This window comes from Pipistrellus hanaki, assembly GCF_964339955.1.
Source record: "Pipistrellus hanaki genome assembly, chromosome: 16".
Lineage (NCBI taxonomy): Eukaryota > Metazoa > Chordata > Mammalia > Chiroptera > Vespertilionidae > Pipistrellus > Pipistrellus hanaki.
In genome coordinates, this window is record NC_140518.1 from 1238611 (window position 1) to 1261014 (window position 22404).

At 67.9% G+C, this 22404-nt stretch overlaps 1 protein-coding gene across 4 annotated transcripts in view; it reads left to right on the plus strand.

The window, feature by feature from the left end:
• Nucleotides 1–16252, plus strand: part of TBC1D16 (TBC1 domain family member 16) — a 32608-nt gene extending 16356 nt beyond the window's left edge. The window contains exons 4-12 of one of the 4 annotated variants that reach the window (XM_084861937.1): nucleotides 6900–7058; nucleotides 7557–7704; nucleotides 9210–9377; nucleotides 9978–10126; nucleotides 10575–10709; nucleotides 11410–11596; nucleotides 11855–12034; nucleotides 14536–14682; nucleotides 15616–16252. In XM_084861937.1, the coding sequence (XP_084718063.1) occupies nucleotides 6900–7058; nucleotides 7557–7704; nucleotides 9210–9377; nucleotides 9978–10126; nucleotides 10575–10709; nucleotides 11410–11596; nucleotides 11855–12034; nucleotides 14536–14682; nucleotides 15616–15786 (1444 nt within the window). In that variant the 3' untranslated portion in view covers nucleotides 15787–16252. The remainder of the gene's footprint in view (nucleotides 1–6899; nucleotides 7059–7556; nucleotides 7705–9209; nucleotides 9378–9977; nucleotides 10127–10574; nucleotides 10710–11409; nucleotides 11597–11854; nucleotides 12035–14535; nucleotides 14683–15615) is intronic. The other 3 variants (XM_084861940.1, XM_084861938.1, XM_084861939.1) reach the window with 3 other exon arrangements.
• Nucleotides 16253–22404: the final 6152 nt, after the last annotated feature.

Sequence of the window (22404 nt, forward strand, 5' to 3'; positions counted from 1 at the left end):
ACACACACAGACACACACACACACACACACACACACACACACACCGTGTGATGCAACCGCAGCCCCGCGGTGCGCCCACGGCAGCGGGGAGGACAGCGTGGTCACGGGCCTTCTGCTCCCGCAGCCCCGGCCCTGCCTGCGCGGTGCGGGGACAGAGGCCCCCGGGCCCTCCACCGACACAGGAACCCCATCCCTGCTTCAGGGACCCCAAGAGTGCCGTCTCCCCGAGGCCCGGCCACGGCCCCCCTCCCGGCACTGACAGAGGCCGCGAGCAGGGCTTCCGAGGCTGCAGGCGGCGGCCGGCCCCGGGGCAGGCACACCGCTCCTGTTCCCGCCTCGATTTCTCCTCCATAAGGGGGGGCGGTGCCTGGGCCCCAAGACCGTGGGAGACGAGGCCCTGAGGCCCGGGCCCTGACGGGCGCACCCCCATCTCCCCCCCCCCATGCACCCTCATCCCCAGAAGGAGACGCTGAGGCCAGCCCAGGCTCCGGCGGGGCACCCCGCTCGCTCTTCAGCGTGCTGCCGGCTCCCCAAAGGGGGCGGCCCCTCTGGGGAAGCGGGGACCCCCAGGGGCTGTGGGTATTTTTATTAATTTCAGGGAGGGAGGGGGAGAGAAACATCCGTGGTGAGAGGAAATCAGGGACCGGCTGCCTCCTGCACGCCCCGCACTGGGGATGGAGCCTGCAGCCCGGGCCTGTGCCCTGGGGGGAAATCGGACCCTGACCTCCTGGTTCAGAGGTCGACGCTCAGCCCTGCGCCCCGCGGCCGGGCCCGAGCCGGGTTCTTTCTGGGCGGGTCCTGCTGCCGGTGCCCCCGGCAGGGCCAGCCGGCTCACACCCGGCCGGCTCCCTGGGCCCAGGCCCCCCCGGTGCTTCCCGGGGTCCGTCTCCAGGTCCGGCCGGCACGCCCGCCGACCCTCCACCTCCCCGGTGCCCGGTGCGTGGCCTGGTCCTGTCTTTCCACGCCCCTGTGGCTGTGCTGACCCTGGCACGGCCCGAGGCCTCAGGGTGGCTGGCCCCCGGCCTGTAGTAATAGTAACAGAGCCCGCCCGCACGGCTCAGTGGTCAGTGCCGACTGACGCTCTCCCGACTCCTGAATCCGTGTGTGTATGACTCTGTGTGTGAGTGTGACCATGTGTGTGGGTGTGACCATGTGTGTGGGTGTGACCATGTGTGTGAGAGTACATGTCTGCATGTGAGTGTGCACCGTGCATGTGTGCACCTGTGCCCATGAGTGTGTGCATGTTTGCACACGTGTGTCGTATACATGTTTGTGCGTTCGCTTTTATGTGTGTGTGTGCGTGCATATTGAGTGTAGTGTGGTGTGGTGTTATTGTGTGTACTGCGGTGAGTGTTCATGTGTGCACACACATGTACCCGTGTATATTATGTGTGTCGTGACGTGTCCGTGTGTATTGTGGGACGTGTGTACAGGGCTGTGTTCTAAGCCAGGGCCTCCCTCGCCGCCCAGGCCCACGCTCAGTGAAAGGACAGAGAGCCCCTGGGCTCCAGCCACGGGGGGGAGGGGGAGGGCAAAGGAGCCACGCTCGCCCAGAGATCAGTGTTCATTCACTCGGACGTTCCCCCTGTGTGCCACCCGCCACACCTGGCTCCTGGGCGAGGGGCAGCTGCCCGTCTCTGTTCTTCCCAGAGGCCCGGCCCGGCCCCTCAGCCAGGACCTGCCGCCTGGGGAGGCGCTGGGCGGCGGGTGCTCCCCGGCTCACCCTGAGGGACACTCTGCGTTCACCCACACTCTCCGGCAGGCACAGTCCCCAGGGGCGGGGGGGCGGGGAGGCGGGCGGGGGGGCATCCACCCGGTGGCAGAGGCCACGCCAAACACCCACCTGCGCCCCCCGCCAGCCAGGCTGCTCCCAGTGAGTTAGTTTACTTATTTATTTTTAAGTATTTTTAAATTGCTTTCAGAGAGGAAGGAAGAGGGCGATAGAGACATCAATGATGAGAGAGAATCGCTGCACGCCCCGCACTGGGGATGGAGCCCACACCCGGGCTGTGCCCTGACCGGGAATCGAGCCGTGACCGCCTGGTCATCGGTCGGCACTGACCACTGAGCCGTGCGGGCAGGGACTGGAACCGTCTGCGGGGCCGCTGTGTGCTGAGAGCGGCAGGTTTCGCTGTGTCTGTGTGGCCTCGCCTTTGGCGGCTGGAGTGGTTGGTCAGGAGCCGAATTTCTTCCTCCTTCTAAAGTGACGGCTGCTGCCCAGGCCGTGTGGCTCAGTGGATGGAGCGTCGGCCTGAGGACTGAAGGGTCCCAGGTTCGATTCCGGCCAAGGGCACAGGCCTGGGTTGCGGACTCAATCTCTCTCTCCTCTCTTCCTCTCTGAAATCAATAAAGAAATATATTTTTTTTAATAAAAATAAAGCGTCAGCGGCTCCCAGAGGCGCTCCGGGGAGGGAAGGCCTGCGCGCTGCACCCAGCGCGGCCATTGCCCACGCCGGGCCCCTTTCCTCCGGCCTCGTGTGTGTTTCTTGTTCTGTTTCTTTTCTTCTAACGTGTTTTACTGACGTCAGAGAGGAAGGGAGGGAGAGGCATAGAGGCATCAATGAGGAGAGAATCATGGCCGAAACCGGTTTGGCTCAGTGGATAGAGCGTCGGTCTGCGGACTGAAGGGTCCCAGGTTCGATTCTGGTCAAGGGCATGTACCTTGGTTGCGGGCACATCCCCAGGAGGGGGTGTACAGGAGGCAGCTGGTCGATGTTTCTCTCTCATCGATGTTTCTAGCTCTCTATTCCTCTCCCTTCCTCTCTGTGGAAAATCAATAAAATATATTTTTTTAAAAGAGAGAGAGAGAGAGAGAGAGAGAGAGAGCGGGCTGCAGCGCAGCTTTTCACTGTGGTCACAGCTTCCCCTTTGGAGGAGTCACATGATGGGTGAGGCAGTGGGGGCCTGGCCTGGGGGCCCCGAGTTCCTCCCTCAGCTGCCCATTGGGGGCAGGCTGGGCGGGGCCACGCTTGGGGGAACTGTGGCCGCCCCTCATTTCCCTGGTTCACAGGCACCCCCGGTTCAGCCCTGGGCGGGCTGACATACCGGGAAGAGCAGCGCCGCGAGGAAAGCCGTTTCTCGTCCAGGTGCGGGGCTGAAGCCCGGGCGCCGGGCGCCGGGCCCGGCCTGGGACAGGGGAGCGGGATCTCAGGCCGCGGTGGGCCGGACCGGGGCTCCCGGCAGGCGGCGGGCGGGGCGGCGTGGCCTCCTGCTGGCTGTTAATCACGGATTACCGTGTTTATTATTACCGTGTTTATTATTACCGTGTTTATCAGCGGGCCCAGCTCCCTCAGCCTCCGCCACGTTTGGGAATGCTTCAGGGAGCAGACAAACAAATGGCTCCTGCCGCCGGCGGCTCCGGCTGGGGCCGGGGCCGGTAATCACGTTAGCGGAGGAGCCGGCACCGCGCAGCCAGCACCGGCCTCTAGGCGGTTACGCGGCCGGGGACACTCGGCCGCGCGCTCTGGCTTTGCTGATTGATGCCCGGATGCTTCCGGAGCCAGCCCGCCCTGCACGGCCGCCGCCCCAGGGGCTGCGGGACCGGGCAGCGCCCAGCCCAGGGGCGGACTAACCCAACACTGCGTGCGTGCGTGCTTGTTTGTGTGCACCTGCGTGCGTGTGCTCACCTGCATGTGTGTGTGCTCACCTGTGTGCGTGTGCACCTGCCTGCATGTGAAGCTGTGTGAGTGTGCACGTGTGTATGCAGCTGTGTGCGTGTGCAGTTGCGTGCGTGTGAAGCTGTGTGCGTGCACATGCATGGTGTTCGTGACCTGATCATCCCAAGTAGAGCCTCCAGGGAGTGACCGGGGCTCCTGAGGGTGAGCCAGCTGCGGTTTTTCACGGATGCCCTTTGCAGGGTTGAGGGCGTATCTTTCTATTTCTAGTCTGATGAGGGCTTTTGTTATGAAAGGTGCTGGATGTTTGTCACCGCGTGTTTTCTCTGCAGCCGACGAGGTGGTTCTGTGGTTTCTGGCTTTTACTGGCCTGTGTGTGGCCTCCGTGCGTGGAGCCACCTTGGCATTCCTGGCCCAAGTCCCACGTGTTGTGGAGTGTGATCCTTTTATACGTTGTTGTGTTCGGCTCATTGTGTCTGACGGTCAAAACAATGCAGTGTGCCTTTTAGAATACTTATAAACTAAAGCACCAACATGCCACTAAAGTCTTCCTTATTATAATGTTGATATAGTTTCCTGATATGCCATCTAAATATGTAAAAGGCTGCCGAGACCGGTTTGGCTCAATGGATAGAGCGTCGGCTTGGGGACTGAAGGGACCCGGGTTCGATTCCGGTCAAGGGCATGTACCTTGGTTGCGGGCATATCCCCAGTAGGGGGTGTGCAAGAGGCAGCTGATCGATGACTCTTTCTCATCGATATTTCTAGCTTTCTATCTCTCTCCCTTCCTCTCTATACAAAATCAATAAAATATATAAAAAAATAAATATGTAAAAGGCTGATATGCAGAGTGTCTCCCCCCCCCCCCCCCCCCCCCCCCCGTTCGAGCAGGAGAACAGGAGTTCCGTTGATCGCTATGACATGCACTGACCACCAGGGGACGGTGTGGAAAACATGGCGGGCCACCAGTGGTGGCAGGGCACTGAGGGTGAGGGAGTGAACCAGGGAAGGTTAGAGGCGGGGGGGGGGGGGGGGGGGGCTGATCAGCCCTGATCGCTGGCCAAGCCAGCTGGTGCATGATTTTGTGCACCAGCCTCTGGTGTAGATATAAAATACAGGCCAATATACATCACATATAACATCATATTGACATCACATTTCATGTGGTTTTGTATCCTAGTTTCTTCTTCCAATATGCTAGTGTGAGAATCTTTGGTCAATAGACACTTTTAAAATGCATCACGATATATGACATATTCCCCCGTTGTTGGAAATCCAGCGGTCACACTGCGTTGAGTGTTGGTGTGGGTTTTTCGGTCGGCGTGGCAGTGTGGTTGAGGTCCGGTAAGCGGTGTGGATCTGAAGTGCCCGGTGTGCTGAGCTTTGCCGTGTGTATGCCATGAACCCACCCCACCATCGCGGTAACAAACCTCCCTCCACCCCAGGGCTCCCGGCGGCCTCTGTGAGGCGCCCTCGCTGTCGGCCCGCCCCCCACGACCTACCTGTCTGTCACGGTACACGCGTGTGCATTTCCTGGAGTCTGATTGAACGAATCACGCAGGTGCGTGTTGTTGTGTTTGTCTGTCTGGCTTCTCTGTCCCGTGGTGAGTCTTCCGGGTGTCCACGCCACCACCCGTCCTCAGCACCTTCGTGTCTCTCGCCGACGAGCCCCCACGCGGCCTCACCGGCTCCCGGTGGGGCCGCGTTCCGGGCTCGGCTCTCACGCAGGAAGCGGCCACGGCCTGGGTGCGGGATCCTTGCCCACGGACCCACTGTTCCCGCTCTTGCTACGTCCCGGGGAGGCAGGGCCAGGTTCTGGGTGGTGGGTGTTTCATGCTGTACATTCCCAGCGGCAGGGGTGGGAGTTCCAGAAACACACACACACACACACACACGCACTGATATCCAGCGGCTCTGACTCCGCCTGCAGAAGCTGCTCCTTTCTCCGCTGGGCCTTTGTCAGTGATGCTGAGTGGTCCTTCGTGCGGCTTTGGGTCCGGCTTCTTTCACTTAACGCGATGCACGGAGCGTCACGCTCGCTGTTTGTGTGGGAGGCCTGCTCCTGGGCATCGCTGGCCGCTCCGTCCCCGCCGCCCGCCGTTCTGTGTCGCTGAGCCGCGGTCCCTGCACGGAGGAGCGCCGTGGGCCTCGGTTTGCCGGTGGAGGGACGCGCGGTCGTTCCTGGTGTTGCCATTGCGAATGCCGTTGCCGAAACGTCCTGGCAGACGTTGTGCGAACGCTGCCAGGCCTCCCGGGGGAACGCCCGGGAGAGGGTGTTTGGCCTGAGTCTCTGCCAGACTGTTTCCCACATTCCGTGTTGGCACCCGCCCCGGCACTGGGATTCCAGCCGCCCCGCGCCCACCTGCCGGCTGTGTGGCCTCAGGAAGGTCGCTCAGCCTCTCTGGGCCATGGTCCTCTTCTGTGCATGGGGTCCCAGCACTACCCACTCCACAGGGTCATCGGGAGGCTGGCCACAGGTCCTGAGGGGTGGCTAACCCAGGGCAGCCCATGCTGGGTGTTTAACAGATGTTCACGGTCAGTATCAATAACAGTAGTGACCGCACGTTCCCTGACTGGGCCAGTGTTTGTTCCGGAAAAGCCTGAGCCAGTGTGGACCCAGCCGAAGCCCCATGCTGCCTAGAATGGCCGGGGAGCTACCCGAGGGACCAGGCTGCCCCGCACAGTGTTATCCTGCACCACGTCCTGCCCTGAGCCTCGCGCTGCAGCTGAGGACACAGAGGTTAAGAGGGGCTCGGTCACCTGCCCGAGGCCACACAGCAGGGCTTTCACTGTGGCCTCCTCGGCCCATGGGAAGCGGGACAGAATTTGGCCACGAAAACGCTTTCCCTCCGCGTGTAGATGCCATTGCCGTGACTTGCGATGGATTCACGTGTTGGTTCATGCGTGTCCGAGAGCCTGCTGTGTGCACGTGCGTTTGGCCTGTGTGTGAGGGTCTACGCCGGGAGCACGTTGAAATGGTCCCCACAGCCGAAACCGGTGTGGCTCAGTGGATAGAGGGTCAACCTGCGGACTGAAGGGTCCCGGGTTCGATTCCGGTCAGGGGCATGAGCCTTGGTTGCGGGCACATCCCCGGTGGGAGGCGTGGAGGAGGCAGCTGACGGGTGTTTCTCTCTCATCGATGTTTCTAACTCTCTATCCCTCTCCCTTCCTCTCTGTAAAAAAATCAATAAAATACCATTTAAAAAAATAAATGAATGGTCCCCACGCCCGCCCTGTCCCTCCCCCGGGGCCACACGGACAGACACGCGTGGTGTCTGCCCGCAGCTCCCCCTCCGGCGTGGACGCCCACCTGCGCTTCCCGGGCAGCGACGGCCTGCACGCCCCGCGCTGGGACGAGCCGCAGCGGGCGCGGGCGCTGGAGCAGATCTGCGGCGTGTTCCGCGTGGACCTGGGGCACATGCGCTCCCTGCGTCTCTTCTTCAGGTGAGCGGGCGTGGCATCGCTGGTGCAGCCACAGGGGACCCCGCCATGGCGCCCCCAGGAAGAGGGCCCGGGGGCTCCCACACTCACTCATCCGCCCTCAGGGTAGTGGTGGCGGGACCGGGCGGGGAGGAGGGAATATCCCAGCATGCCCCGCGCCCGTGGAGGTGCCCACGAGGAGGCTCTCGCTGCCGCCCACCTGGTCTGAGCCTGGCCCGGCACCAGCACCTGCCGCCCTCTCCGCGGGAGGGCCCTCCTGCCGGCGGCGAGCGTGGGGACAGGCCCCTCGGGCAGGCCTCCAGGGGCAGAGGGGACCAGCCTGGGCCCTGCTCCTGAGGGGGAGCAGCGCTTCCATGTCTTCAGCAAAGCGGGCCGGGCACTCCCCCCGGCCCCCGCCAGCAGCCCAGCTCTGCAGGACTCCTGTCCCCGGCCTCAAGGTCAGCCCCGCGGCCTCTGGTTGTCCTTGGGGACCAGCCCGTGTTCCCCCTCCTCCCCACGCAGTGACGAGGCCTGCACCAGCGGCCAGCTGGTGGTCGCCAGCCGCGAGAGCCAGTACAAGGTGCTCCACTTCCACCACGGCGGCCTGGACAAGCTGGCCGGCGCGCTGCAGCGGTGGGAGCGCTGTGCGGGCACCCGCCTCCACGGCCAGGTAGGCAGCGGCCGGGCTCCACACCTCCTCCTGCGCGGCCTCGTGGGCTCACTGTGGCCTCGTGGGCTGTGACTGTGGCTTCACGGCTGACTGTGGCCTCATGGGCTCTGATTGTGGCCTCCTGGACTATGACTGTGACCTCGTGGGCTGTGACTGTGGCCTCGTGGGCTGTGACTGTGGCCTCCTGGACTATGACTGTGACCTCGTGGGCTGTGACTGTGACCTCGTGGGCTGTGACTGTGGCTTCACGGCTGACTGTGGCCTCATGGGCTCTGATTGTTGCCTCCTGGACTATGACTGTGACCTCGTGGGCTGTGACTGTGACCTCGTGGGCTGTGACTGTGACCTCGTGGGCTGTGACTGTGACCTCGTGGGCTGTGACTGTGGCCTCCTGGACTATGACTGTAACCTCGTGGGCTGTGACTGTGACCTCGTGGGCTGTGACTGTGGCCTCCTGGACTATGACTGTGACCTCGTGGGCTGTGACTGTGACCTCGTGGGCTGTGACTGTGACCTCGTGGGCTGTGACTGTGACCTCATGGTAGGCTGTGGCCGTGGCTTCACGGGCTGTGACCGTGGTCTCGAGGCTGTGCTGACCGTGGCCTCGTGGGCTGTGACTGTGGCCTCGGGGCTCACTGTGGCCTCGTGGGTGGGCCGTGGCCGTGGCTGACTGGCCTCGGGGGCTGTGCCCAGGGCTGGTGGGGCAGTCACTCTGGGTTGGAAACGGTGCCCAGGCTCCTGGAAACGCCGGGCTCTCGCTGGTGGTCATGTTTTGACAAGGCTCCTGCCATATTTTGCTCCATCCACACACACGTAATAAGCGCTCCTTAATGGCCTGTTTAAGGACCTGTACGTGCTTATTAGAAACGGCTGCTTTACCGCCCCCTCCCACAGCCTGAGCCTCCCGCCGGCCGCCCCCCCCACTGGACAACCTTTGATTTCTGAATTAAATGTCAGCGGCAGTTTTGCCTGGATCACGACTGCCCGTGGAGACGACCTGACAGGCGGCTCCCGAACAGGCTCCCTTTGTATGTGGCCAATCACATGTAATTTATTGCAGGCCCTTCCGGCTGAGGCGGGCGGCTCAACCAGGCATTGATTCCATTCTGCGGCTGGGGTGGCAGGGAGAGTGGGGGCGGGGACCCGGGTGGGAGGGAGCGTGGGGGGGCGGGGACCTGGGTGGGAGGGAGAGTGGGGGCGGGGACCCAGTGGGAGGGAGAGTGGGGGGTGGGGGGGGCAGGGGCAGGCTGTGGGTGGCAGGGAGAGTGGGGGACGGGGACCCAGTGGGAGGGAGAGTGGAGGGGCGGGGCGGGGGCAGGCTGTGGGTGGGAGGGAGCCCAGTCCCGGGAAACAGGGAAGATGAGGCTGTCTCCATGTTGATTGTGAGTGGTTACAGTTGCCACCCAGGGGTTGGTGCAGGGGAGAGGGGCCGTCCCCCCCCCCCCAGCACAGCTGGCTTTGACCGGGGGTGGGCAGTGGGACAGTCCCGCTTGCCTCCTGCCCAGCAGGTGGCCGACGAGAAGACGTGCATGAAGTTCTCCATCCGGCGCCCCAAGCTGCCCTCCTCCGAGACACACCCCGAGGAGAGCGCCTACCACCGGCTGGACGTGGCCGCCTGGCTGCGCCACCTGAACGAGCTGGGCCAGCTGGAGGAGGAGTACAAGCTGCGCAAGGTGAGGGGACCCGGGGCGGGGCCACCTGGGCGGGGGCGGGGCCACTGTCTGGAGGCGGGGCCACCGGAGCGGGGCGAGGCCACTGTCTGGGGCGGGGCCACAGGAGCTGGAGCGGGTCCACTGTCTGGGGGCGTGGCTGTCTGAGTGAGGGCGGGGTCCGAGGGGCGGGACCGTCAGGGTGGGGTGTGGCCGCCTTGTGGGGGCGGAGCCTGAAGAGCGGGGCTGTCTGGTGGGGGGTTGAGGGGCGGGGCCATCGGGATGGGGCGGGGCCGCCTGGTGGGGGCGGGGGCCGGGGTCCTGGCTGGAGGAGCTGGGACCCGTTAGCCATCAAAGCCACTTCCCGGGGGCTCGGGGGCTCCATCAGGCCTGTGCTGAGCCCAAACCCGGGGATTAGGCTGCGACGTGAGAACCGCAGTTCCTCCCGCCCCCGGGGGGCCTTTGACATTGAAATGCGCCTGGCTCCGCGCCTGGGAAAGGGGCCGCGCTCCCTCCAAACAGTGCAAACCTGGGCCTCGGTGTCCGGAGGCGCAGCGGCCGGAACGGGCACCCGGGGGCGCTGTGAGCCGCCGGGCCCTTCCGACCCGCCGCCCCCGCCCGCAGGCCATATTCTTCGGCGGCATCGACGTGTCCCTCCGCGGGGAGGTGTGGCCCTTCCTGCTGCGCTTCTACCACCCCGAGTCCACGTCCCAGGAGAGGGAGGCGCTGCGCGCGCGGAAGCGCCAGGAGTACGCGGAGATCGAGCGGCGGAGGTAGGGGGGCCAGTGGGTGCGGTCTGCCGGGACCGGGAGCCTCATGACCCCAGGCCCCCTCAGAGTTTTTTTTTTTTAATTAAATTTTTTCTTATTTATTTCTGAGAGGAAGGGAGAGGGAGAGAAATATCCAGGGGGAGAGAGAATCACGGGTCAGCTGCCTCCTGCACGCCCCACCCTGGGGATCAAGCCCACAACCCCCGCAAGTGCCCGGACAGGGAATCGAACTGTGACCTCCCGGTTCAGAGGTCGCTGCCCGACACTGGGCCACGCCAAGCTGCAGGGCTCTCGCCCACAGACTCACCTGGACGCTGGGGTGGCCGCAGGGCCTCAGGAGCCGGGCGGCGGAGGTCCGAGGGGCCTGGCTGACCCCGGGCTGCGGTCAGCTCTCCTCCCCGAGGCCGAGGCCACGCGGGGATGCCCCCGCTGACCGGCCTCCCTGTGCCAGGCTCTCCATGACCCCCGCGGAGCACCGGGAGTTCTGGCGGAACGTGCAGTTCACGGTGGACAAGGACGTGGTGCGGACCGACCGCAGCAGCCAGTTTTTCCGCGGCGAGGGCAACCCCAACGTGGAGCGCATGAGGTGCGCCCGGCCTCGCCCGCGGGCGTGGCTGCGGCTGGGGGGAGGGGGCACACAATCACCCAGAAGCTATTTTTTTTAAAAAAATATTTGCATTGATTTCCGAGAGGAAGGGAGAGAGAGAGAGAGAGAGAGACAGAAACATCAATGATGAGAATCATGGATCGGCTGCCTCCTGCATGCCCCCCTCTGGGGATGGAGCCCGCCCCCCAGGCCTGGGCCCTGACCAGGAATCGAACCCTGACCTGGTTCATAGGTCAGTGCTCAACCCCTGAGCCCCGCCAGCTGGACAGGTCGTTAGCTGTTTTAGCCAACTTCACAGCCTCTGTGGTCAGTGTCCCAGGCCAGCCCAGAGGTCCCTCCCGAGGTGCCAGGGAAGCTGCCAGGCCCTGGACACGCACCCAGGCCTTGCTGGGCCTTGCTCGGCTCTCACACTGTGGCCCAGCCTCCCCCAGGGGCTCCCAGTGGCTGGTCCTCCGTCTAACGCCACGCTGGCCTGGGCCAGCATCGTGACCACTCCGCTGCCCCCTGGCACGTGATGGCACACAATCCGCCGCCCGCCCCTGGGACTGAGGCGAGGGCAGGGGTTCGGGCGGCCGCGGCCTCCGGCCTGGGCTCTGCTGGCCCCGGGCGACGGGCCGCCGGTGGGGGCCTGGGTGGGTGTGCTCGGCACCTCCTGACCGGCTGCCTCCGGCACGTCCAGGAGGATCCTGCTGAACTACGCGGTGTACCACCCGGCCATCGGCTACTCGCAGGGCATGTCGGACCTGGTGGCGCCCCTGCTGGCCGAGGTGCTGGACGAGTCGGACACCTTCTGGTGCTTCGTGGGCCTCATGCAGAACACCATCTTCGTCAGCTCGCCGCGGGACGAGGACATGGAGCGGCAGCTGGTGCGCTCCGCGGGCTGCGTGGGCCGGGCCGCTGGGGCGGAGGGGCGGGGGGACTTGGCTCGGGGCCCCTGGGGAGGGCGCAGGCTGCTCCAGGCCCCGGGGAGCCCTGGGGAGGGCGCAGGCCGCTCCAGGCCCCGGGGAGCCCTGGGGAGGGCGCAGGCCGCTCCAGGCCCCGGGGGCCCCTGGGGAGGGCGCAGGCCGCTCCAGGCCCCGCGGCAGGCTCCCCCGCATGGGCCGGGCTGACCGAGCTGCCCACAGCTGTACCTGCGGGAGCTGCTGCGGCTGGCACACCCGCGCTTCTACCAGCACCTGGCGGCGCTGGGCCAGGACGGCCTGCAGCTGCTCTTCTGCCACCGCTGGCTGCTGCTGTGCTTCAAGCGCGAGTTCCCCGAGGCCGAGGCGCTGCGCATCTGGGAGGCCTGCTGGGCCCACTACCAGGTGAGCGGGGGCGGGGGGACGGGGAGCGAGGGGAGGGGAGGATGGGGGGGCGGGGCAGGACCGCGTGCCGGAGCCACAGGCCCCGTCCTGGGCGCTGCCTTCCAGGAGGCCAGAGTGCCCGTAACCAGCCCCTCCTCGGGGCCCCCCTCTGGGCCCTGGCCCCCCGCTAGCCCCGGTCAGCGCCTCACACGCCCGCCTTCCGTCCCCCGCGGCGGCTCCAGCCCCACCTCGCCTCCCAGGAGCTGAAATGGATGCAGATTGCCTGCTGACATGCTCACGGCCCCCTCTGGGGCTGAGCGGCCCCTGTCACAGCCCATCCGCCCAGCCCAGCAGCCAGCACACCACGTGCCCCCTCCTCCTCCTGCAGGACGGCTCAGTGCACAGGCCGAGACCCCGTGTCCCCCCGGAGCGAGGCCCAGCCCGCCCCCTCCCGATCGCGCCCATTTCCCCCTGCCGTCCACCATCAGCGTCTCCCCGCGCGGCTGTCACACGGCTTAGCGCCCGGGAGCGACAGCTGGCCACGCTGAGGGACAGCAGGCCCGGAATCCATCGGCCTCTAAACCCGGACTGGCTCAGCGGGAGGCGGCAGGACCCCCTTGGGACCCTCCCCGGGCAGCATGGGCGGCCGCTCCACAGACCCTGCCGGCGGGCGGAGCCCCCGCCCCACGCGCGACCGGGGAACACGCCGTGGGGACGCGGGCTGGGTGGGCGTCCGAGCTCCGCGGCACACGCCCCGCTGGTCTGCTCCCAGGCTCCCGCCTCTCCGGCAGCCGCATGGCCGCCCTCGGCATGGCGTTGGGCTGACACTGCCGGTGCCGCCTGAGCACCCGGGCCGGCGGCTCTGCCGCGACTTCATCCCCGGCGCCCGTGCCGACACCGCCCTGGGCTCCAGCTCCCGGCGTCCCCCAGCTTCCAGCTCAGCTCAGCCCATGTGGCTCCTCTGGGGGGGGGTGAGGACAGTGGGGCACGCTGATTCATCAGACAGTGGGTGTCTAAGTTTTGTAAAATGTTTTTAATGACTTGAGAGAGAGAGGAAGGGAGCGGGAGTGTTAGGAACATCCATCCGTTGCCTCCTGTGCACGCCCTGACGGGATTGGACGCAACGCCCGGATAGGAGCCCTGACTGGGGATCGAACCCGTGCCCTTTCTGTGCCGGGAGGACTCTCGGCCGCGGAGCCCCTGCCAGGGCCCTTTCCTGTGGAAGGCTCATTCTTGTCGCTGCCTTCGGGGCCGGCTCCCTGGGCCGTGTCCTGGGAACTGGAACCAGCCCGAGCCGCCGGCCGATTCAGGGCACATCACACACACACACACACACACACACACACACACGCCCCCGGCTGCCCACCTGCCTGGAGCCTCTGCTGCCTTCCCAGCGGCCGGAGCCCGCTAGCCGGGAAGGACCTCTGAGCCGAACCGGCCAGGCGGAGAGCTCCGGAGGGGCCGCCCTCCTGTCCCGGCCGGGCCTGGGCGTGGGCTGCGGCGCTCTGCCTGCACTGCGGGCCCCGCCGCGGCCGGAGACGGAACACGGTTCCCGGACTCCGTGTCCTTCCTCTGCCCCGGAAGCCCGTCCGTCCGGACAGCGGGCAGCAGGATGCTCCCAGGTCAGGGCCGAGAGCAGCTTCCTGCCTGCGGGCAGCGCTGCCACTCCCTGGCCGGCTCCATCAGGGGCTCCTTCCGGTCCTCACCCCAAACCTCAGGGGCGCTCGGGGCAGGGCTGGCGCTGGGGAGGGCACTGGCGGGGGGTAGCGGCCACAGGGTTCTTGGCCCCGGGCGCGGCCCCCGACCCGCTGGGGCTTCTCACAGCCTTTCCCACGCCGTCCCACCAGCACCAGTGAGCCTTCAGGGGACGCGCTTTGCCCCAGACAGAGGGGCGGGGCCAGGGCCTCCCTGAACCCCCTCTCCTCCCCACAGACAGCGGGGGCTGGGCCAGGGCCTCCCTGAACCCCCTCTCCTCCCCACAGACAGCGGGGGCTGGGCCAGGGCCTCCCTGAACCCCCTCTCCACCCCACAGACAGCGGGGGCGGGGCCAGGGCCTCCCTGAACCCCCTCTCCTCCCCACAGACAGCGGGGGCGGGGCCAGGGCCTCCCTGAACCCCCTCTCCTCCCCACAGACAGCGGGGGCGGGGCCAGGGCCTCCCTGAACCCCCTCTCCACCCCACAGACAGCGGGGGCTGGGCCAGGGCCTCCCTGAACCCCCTCTCCTCCCCACAGACAGCGGGGGCGGGGCCAGGGCCTCCCTGAACCCCCTCTCCACCCCACAGACAGCGGGGGCTGGGCCAGGGCCTCCCTGAACCCCCTCTCCTCCCCACAGACAGCGGGGGCGGGGCCAGGGCCTCCCTGAACCCCCTCTCCACCCCACAGACAGCGGGGGCTGGGCCAGGGCCTCCCTGAACCCCCTCTCCTCCCCACAGACAGCGGGGGCGGGGCCAAGGCCTCCCTGAACCCCACAGACAGTGGGGGGCGGGGCCAGGGCCTCCCTGAACCCCCTCTCCTCCCCACAGACGGATTACTTCCACCTTTTCATCTGCGTGGCCATCGTGGCCATCTACGGGGATGACGTCATTGAGCAGCAGCTGGCCACCGACCAGATGCTCCTGCACTTCGGAAACCTGGCCATGCACATGAACGGGGAGCTGGTCCTGCGCAAGGTGAGCCCGCCCCCCGCGCGGAGCTCCTCCCACAGCCCCGCCCCCACCTGCAGAGCCCCGCCCCCACCTGCAGAGCCCCTCCCTCACAGCCCCGCCCCCACACGTGCAGAGCTCCTCCCCACAGCCCCGCCCCCACACGTGCAGAGCTCCTCCCCACAGCCCCGCCCCCACACGTGCAGAGCTCCTCCCCACAGCCCCGCCCCCACACGTGCAGAGCCCCTCCCTCACAGCCCCGCCCCCACACGTGCAGAGCTCCTCCCCCACAGCCCCGCCCCCACACGTGCAGAGCCCCTCCCTCACAGCCCCGCCCCCACACGTGCAGAGCTCCTCCCCACAGCCCCGCCCCCACACGTGCAGAGCTCCTCCCCACAGCCCCGCCCCCACACGTGCAGAGCCCCTCCCTCACAGCCCCGCCCCCACACGTGCAGAGCTCCTCCCCCACAGCCCCGCCCCCACACGTGCAGAGCCCCTCCCTCACAGCCCCGCCCCCACACGTGCAGAGCTCCTCCCCACAGCCCCACCCCTGCACGCTCAGAGCTCCTCCCCCATGTGCAGAGCCCCGCCCTCACAGCCCTGTGGTGGTGGGAGCAGACCCTGCAGGGGCCGGGAGGTGGGGCGGGCAGAGCAGTGTCCTGGGCATCCTGTGGGGGGCTGGGGGCCGAGTGCGGGGGGTCCTAGGAACCAGCAGGGCCCTGTGTGCCCTGGCCGCCCTTCGGATGAAGGCCGTTTGGGGTGCCTTCCTGTCGGGGAGGGCACTGCTGTTCGGCCCCTGGGTGGGGTCCGCAGTGCATGAGGACGGCTCCTGCTGGACCAAGGCCCCTGGCTGCGGGGGGACGGGACACTGCAGAGCCTCGGCTCGAGCCCAGCACGCAGTCAGCCGCAGGCGCAGGCCAAGCCGCGGCCCGGCCTCACCGCCGCCCGCCCTCTCTGCAGGCCAGGAGTCTGCTGTACCAGTTCCGCCTCCGGCCCCGGATCCCCTGCAGCCTGCACGACCTGTGCAAGCTGTGCGGCAGCGGCATGTGGGACAGCGGGTACATGCCCGCCGTGGAGTGCACGGGCCACCACCCGGGCTCCGAGAGCTGCCCCTACGGGGGCACGGGCTAGCCGCCCGCCCTCGCCCAGAGGTGCCTGCGAAGGGCTGGCTGCCCGGAGGGCCGGCGGGCAGGGGATGGGCACCGTGTCAACAGAAAAAGACACCGAGGGTCCTAGTGGCTACACGCCCATGGCCTGGCGGGTGTAACTCTCCCGGTGGAATACCAGGCCTGGGTGGAGCGGCTCACGGAGGCCGGGGCCGGGGCGTGCTGGGCCCGGCCCCGGGGGACAGGCAGAGGCCTCTGAGGGGGACACCGCAGTGACCAAAGTCAGGAGAGCCGGCCGGCATGGCCCCGCGGTTGAGCGTCAACCTGGTTCACCTGCATGAAGGAGGCGGCCACGGTTCGATTCCCGGTTTTCGGACCCGGTCCCCAGCAGGGGGCGTGCAGGAGGCAGCAGATCAATGATTCTCTGTCGTCGTTGATGTTTCTCTCCCTCTCACTTCCTCTCTGAAACCAATAAAAATCTGTTAAATACATCAAGGACTGAAGGGTAGTAAATGTCGCCGAGGGCTAATGAGCCAGTGAAGGGAGTGCCGACGAGCCATCCCCAGCGGCACTGCCAGGGCCGGGCACCCACACCTGTCACTCCACCTGCTGGCACTCTCCCTGCCCTCCGTGCGGAGAAGCTGTCTGCCCCTCGGCCCCCTCTGTCCCCTGGAAGCTCCCTGAAGCCCCTGCTGTGGGTCCCGGCCTCCGTGAAGGAAACCCGCTGGGCCCGGAGGGGCGGTGCCGGCCGGCGGTGCCGGGGCCGAGGCCCAGGCCGTTCAGCCGCCCGCCCTCCCGCCGCCTCCTGCCCTGTGGGCAGCCTTCAGAGACCTCGGGGCAGGTGCCCTGGGTACCCCACCCGCCCGCACACAGCGTGCCTCCCGTTCCCAGGAAGCTCCCTCTTCCTCCAGTTTCCTGGTGAATCCCAGGTCCCGTTCCCGGTTAATGCAGGCGGGAATGTCCCCGTTCTTGTCTCACTGCTCCACCGGCCACGTGACCTCCTGAGCCGGGCAGGTAAAGAGAAGTGAGTTTTTAGGCCGAAACAGCCTGGTGAGGACGTGGGGGGTGTGGGCGCCTGGGGCAGGGGTGAGGCTGCCTGGGGGAGAGGTGTGGGTGCACAGGGGCAGGGGTGAGGCTGCCTGGGGGGGAGGTGTGGGTGCACAGGGGTGAGGCTGCCTGGGGGTGGGGGGTGCACAGGGGCAGGGGTGAGGCTGCCTCAGGGAGGGGGTGAGGTGGGTGCACAGGGGTGAGGCTGCCTCCGGGGGGGTGGAGTGGCTCTGAGGGGGTGAGACAGGTTGAGCCTGGAATGGACACCTCTTGGCCACTGGTGGGGGCGGCCTGGAGGGACCAGGGGGGACGGGGGGGGGACAGGAAGTGGCACTGCCCTCCGGTGTCACATCGGGTGCCCGCAGGTGGGGCGGGCGGCAAGGCTGGGAGTTGGCCCCCCACTTCCCTCCCCCCCCTGCATCGCCCCTCCCCCCAGAGGCCAGGCCTCTGCAGACTGAGTCGTAGGACTGACCATCGGGTGCCGGGGGCCTCCCCCCTTCCCCTCGGCCCTCCGCTGAGTGCAGCCTCGGGGCAGCCCCCAGTGGGCGCAGAGTCACCCCAGCTCCGGGTCCCCAGCCTGGCCCGGCCTTCGGGGTCCCTGCACACCCCCCGTCACGGGCCTGACGCCGGCCCCGGACCAGGTCTGCCGCAGAGGCCTCTCCTTTCCGGAGAGCACGTTCCCGAGCCCGGACGGCCTGCCTGGCCCCCCGGCCCAGGCCTCAGGGCGCCGGGCAGCGTGGCGGAGGCTGGAGGCTGGTGCCCGGGTGCCCACTCCCGTCCCCAGCTGTCCTGGCCCATCCGACCAGGCCCGGCGGTGGGGGCAGCTGCTGGTGGGGTTTCGGCAAAGCTGGGCTTCTCACCGGGAACCGGCCTCCGGGAGGGAGGGAGGGCGGCCGGCGGGCGCTCAGTTCCGCGCAGGGGGTTCCCCCCCCCCCCGTGTCCTCAGAAGCCTCCTCCGGCACCTCCCATGGGGGGGCGAGGGCACCCCTCGGACTCTCCAGCTTCCCGGGGCCTCTGTGTCCTCTGCTCTCGGCCCGGCGGGGGCTTAGGGGAGCCCCTCACGCCCGGCTGGCTCCTCGGAGCCACGGAGTGTGGCTCCTGCTCCGGGGGCGGGGGGGGGGGGGCCCACAGACAGGGACACACGGGACCAGATGGCAGGGGCCTGGACACGGCTGGGGGCTTCCGGAGGGGGGAGGGGGGAGGGGAGAGGGAGGGGAAAAGGGGGGACCGGGTGGGAGTGGGGGAGAGGCAGGGGAGGAGAGGTGAGGGGAGGGGGCGGCCCCTCTGTGGGCCCGCCATCCAATCAGACAGGTGCATCCAGATAAATGGAATAATCCGATGACAGCGGGACGGGCTGATCTAATTAAAGGGACGGTGCCAGCCGAGCCCGCAGCTCTGCCAGGGGCCGCTCGGGTGAGACCAAGGGCCGGGAGGAGAGCAGGGGCCCCAGGGGCCTGAGGACAGGCCTCTGCTCTGAGCCCCGCCCAGGGCTGCCACCAGACCCTCCGAGCCCCCCCCCCCCGCCCCGGGCCTGCCAGCAAGGCCAGCCCCCCACAGCCCGGCCACCCGCAGGCCCAGCCCGGCGCCGGAGCAGCCCTCGCTGGCGAGGGGACAGGCCCTGGCGGCCAGCGCGGCGACATCTGTCTGCCGGCCGCCGGCCCCTCGAGCCCTCGGGCTCATTTTCTCTGGAATCAGATCGATGCGGGTCCCGTGGGAGCCTAGGAGCCCTTTGGCCTTCGCGGACGTGGCCGGTCCGGCGGAGCGGGAGGCGGGGGCCAGGCAGGGGGGGCCGGGACGAGAGGAGCCTGGAGCAGAGGGCCCCGCTCCCCGCCTGCCGGCCCAGCCCCGCCCCCGGCCCCGCCGGGCCCTGACGGACAGGCAGGAGTCGGGGGGCTCCCGGCTTCCCCACCTGAGCAGGAGCAGCGGTGGCTCTTCTGTGTTTGGGGTACACGCCTCTCTGTCCAGCCCCCCGGCCCCCGAGACTGTCTACAGGAGGGGCCCCGGGAGGCGGGCGGAGGCCCCTGGGAGGGGCCTGGGGGAGCAGGGCTCGGCCACCAGCCCCCTCCCGGCCACAGCCCGGCTGGCACCCGTGATGGAGCTCACCACCCACGGCCCAGCTGCCGGCCGGAGCAGGGGCCTCTGAGTGGACAGGCGGGTCGGGGGTGTGGACACCCACAGTGGACACTGTCCATCCACCTCGGTGCTCGCAGTGGCCAGGAGGGGGCAGTGCTGCCTTGAACCCGCTCCCTGCAGCGGGAACAGAGAGGGTGAGGGACGGCCAAGGTCGCCCAGCGTCAGGGCCCTCAGGCAGAGGGGCGGCCCTGAGAAAGGGGAGGGAGCGAGGACGGCCCCCCGGGGCCCTGCAGGTCTCAGGGGGCAGCGGGCCGTGGGGATCCACCCACTCAGCGTCCTGGTCCGGCCTGGCCTGGCCATGGGGTGCCATGGGGGGGTGTGGGGACCGGGGTTCTGGGCTCTGCCCCAGGCCCCGCAGGCGAACCCCCACCTGTGAAGCGGGGCTCTCAGCACCTCCACTCAGGGCGAGCAGGAGCAGCCATGCATGAGCGCCTGCTGTATACCAAACGCCTGGTGCACACGCACACGTGTTTTCAGTGAGACGCAGGCTGGGGAGGGGAGCCGGCGGTCACGAAGGACCTGCCGGCCGCTCGACCTGCTCCCCCGCTCCGGGGCGCAGGCGGCGAAGGATGGGGGCCCCTCACCTGGCCCAGCCTCTCGGGTGGGCACAGGACAGGCGGGGTGCCCGGGGGTCCTGACGGGACAGCAGAACCTCCAGACTGAAACCGGGCGGCCCGGGCCCTCCCAGGCGTGCAGGGGCAGGGGGAGGGGGGTGGGCGGAGCTCTGTCCTTTTGAGGGTCCCCTGGGGCCTCAGAGCGGACGCCCCCACCGAGGACTCCGTCCGAGGGCCCCTGAGGGGCTGGGCCCGAGGCCTGTGTGTGGTTCGGAAGCCGCTCACCCGCCTGGGCCTGGAGGCACCTCCCGGGACCCCTCTGGGCCTGAGGGCCGGCCCCCAGGATGGTGTCATCCAGAGCTGGCTCCCCGCCCCCTGCCACACCCCGGGCCTCCCACGGACCCCTGGCCTGGCCTGACAGGCCCCTGCCCCCACGCCTGGAGCGGCCTCGCGGCCTCGCCCGTTTGCCGGACGGTAAATTAATAAACGGCCCGCCTGCCGCTCGGCAAACACCACCGGAATGAAGGCGCGTCCCTCCCCCGGCCACGCAGCCGCAGACCACGGACCACGGACCACGGACCACGGGCGACAGGTGCCGCTGGCCATCAGATAGGAGCCGGGCCAGAGGCCGAGGGGGTGGGGGCAGGGCGTGGGGGGGGAACTGGGGGGGGGGGGAGGGACAGCGGCTTTGGTCCCACCCCGGCCTCTTGCTGTGTAACCGGGGAGGAGCCAGGAGTCCGCACAAGGCAGCACATTCAGAATAAGGGGCCCCGAGTCTCTGGGCCCCTAAACGCGCAGGGACCCAGCCCACCACGCTCAGTCACTCCTCCTGGCGGCCACACGAGGTAGGGCAGTTATCCTCGTTTTCTAGAATCCGAAGCCAAGGCACAGAGAGGCTAAGTAACCTGTCCAAGGTCACACAGCTGCTCAGTGGCCCCAGATTCAAACCCGGAGCCCAGCCCTGACCGCGTCCCTGCAGGGCCCCCCCCCCCCGCCCTCTGGGCGGCTGGTTCCCACGACCCAGGACGATGGCCGCCCCGCAGGTCCCAGCTGGGCACCGAGCCACCAGCGGGGGCGGGGGTGGCAGGGACCCCGGAACCCGGCCCGGGCCCCCGGACAGTCAGCCCACGTTCTAAGAGCAGGAGCCGCAACAGGAAGTGGCCGGGAAGCCGGAGCCGCTGTGTCTCCTCCCCAAACCAGACGTCCGAAGGGACAGTCTCCTGGGATCCACAGGAGGCGCGGCCTGCTGAGAGCGGGCACGCCCCTCGGCACAGGCCCCAGCGTGTGGTCCCGTCTGCGTGCCTCGGTTTCCCCGCCCATCCGAGTGGGGGGCGGGAGCACCTGCTGGGGCGGTGAGGAGTCAGGGAGATGCTGACGGGTCAGGGGGCGCCCGCAGCTGCGGAGAGAATTCGGACAGAGCCCCCTCCGGTCCAGCCGGTGACCACGGGCAGCTGCGAGGGTGCCCAGGCCCCGCCCAGCCGCCCGCCCAGCCGCCCGGAGGGGCCGCTCGGCTATCTCTCGGCCTTGAACTTTCTGCTGTTTGCCAGCGGCTCAGAGAGCGGCGTTTCTAACGCCCTCTTATCGCGCGGACACTTCCAACAACAAGAGCCGATTGTGCGGCCGAGTGGGCGCCCCAACCCCCCCCCCCCCCGCTCCCGCCCTGCTCCCCCCACACACACCTTTTCAGCGGCTGCGGCGTCAGCGCCACAATGCTGCCTTTGTGCGGCCGCCCAGGTGGCGGTGTGGCCCCGGCGCTCAGAGGCCTGGGAGGGTGGGGGCCCGGAGGGGGCCCGGAGGGGGCCGAGCGCCCCCGGGAATTCCTCCGGCCGCGGAGGGGCGGCTCCGCTCACGGGGCTTCTCAGTTTGAAGAAACGAACAGGCTTTAGCATCTCCCCTCCGCGGGCGGGGTGGGCTCGGCTCCGGGCTCAGCGGACGCGGGTTGGGGCCTCTGCCGCCGGTCCGCGCCCCATCCGCCTCCGGCTGCCGGCGGAGCGGGCCCTGGGCTCACTGGCTCAGTGGGCTCGGGACCTGTACGCGGGCCCGGGGGCGCTGGCCGGTGTGGCTCAGTGGGTAGAGCATCAGCCCTCAGGCGGAGAGGGCCCGGGTTCGGTTCCGGCCAAGTGCATGTACCTCGGTTGCAGGCTACATCCCTGGCCCTGGAGCGCCTGCGGGAGGCGACCAACCCATGTCCCTCTCACATCCACTGCTCTGCCTCTCCCCTCCTCCCACTCCCCCCATGGGAAAATCACCTCGGGTGAGGACTAATGAAAGCAAAAACGGGGGCAAATGGGAGCCCCACCTGTGGGGGGAGCCCTCGGGCCACGAGTGGGCGCGGCCCCAGGACAGGCCCTGCCGGAGCTCAGGGGCCCGCTGCCCGCTGCCCCCTGCGCCCGGGCGGGGCCTCCGGAGCCGCCGGCCGCTCGGCCTCTCGCCAGCAGGAGGCAGAAGCGCGGAGGCCCCGCTGCCTTCGGCTCTCAGTGTTTATGACGCCAGGTTCACTTCCTGTAACATTATAACCATTTTAAGCAGAACCGCCGGGGGCACCGCGCGCCCGGGTGTCCGCAGCCGCCGCCTCCATCTGTTCAAGAACAGCTTCGCCTGGAAGGAACCCTGTGCCCGCTGAGCAGTTTCTCCCGGGCCCCTGCCCCCAGTCCCCTTTCTACCCTCCCCCACCCCAGCAACCACCAGCCTGTCTCCTGCATCGATGGATTTCCCGTTCTGGACAGTCCACAGCCTAGGCCGCTTTTAAAATACGTTCTTACTGATGTCAGAGAGGAAGGGAGAGGGAGCGAGAAACATCAGTGATGGGAGAGAATCACGGACCGGCTGCCTCCTGCACGCCCCCCACTGGGGATGGAGCCCACACCCTGGGCCTGGGCCCTGACCGGGAACGGAGCCGTGACCTCCTG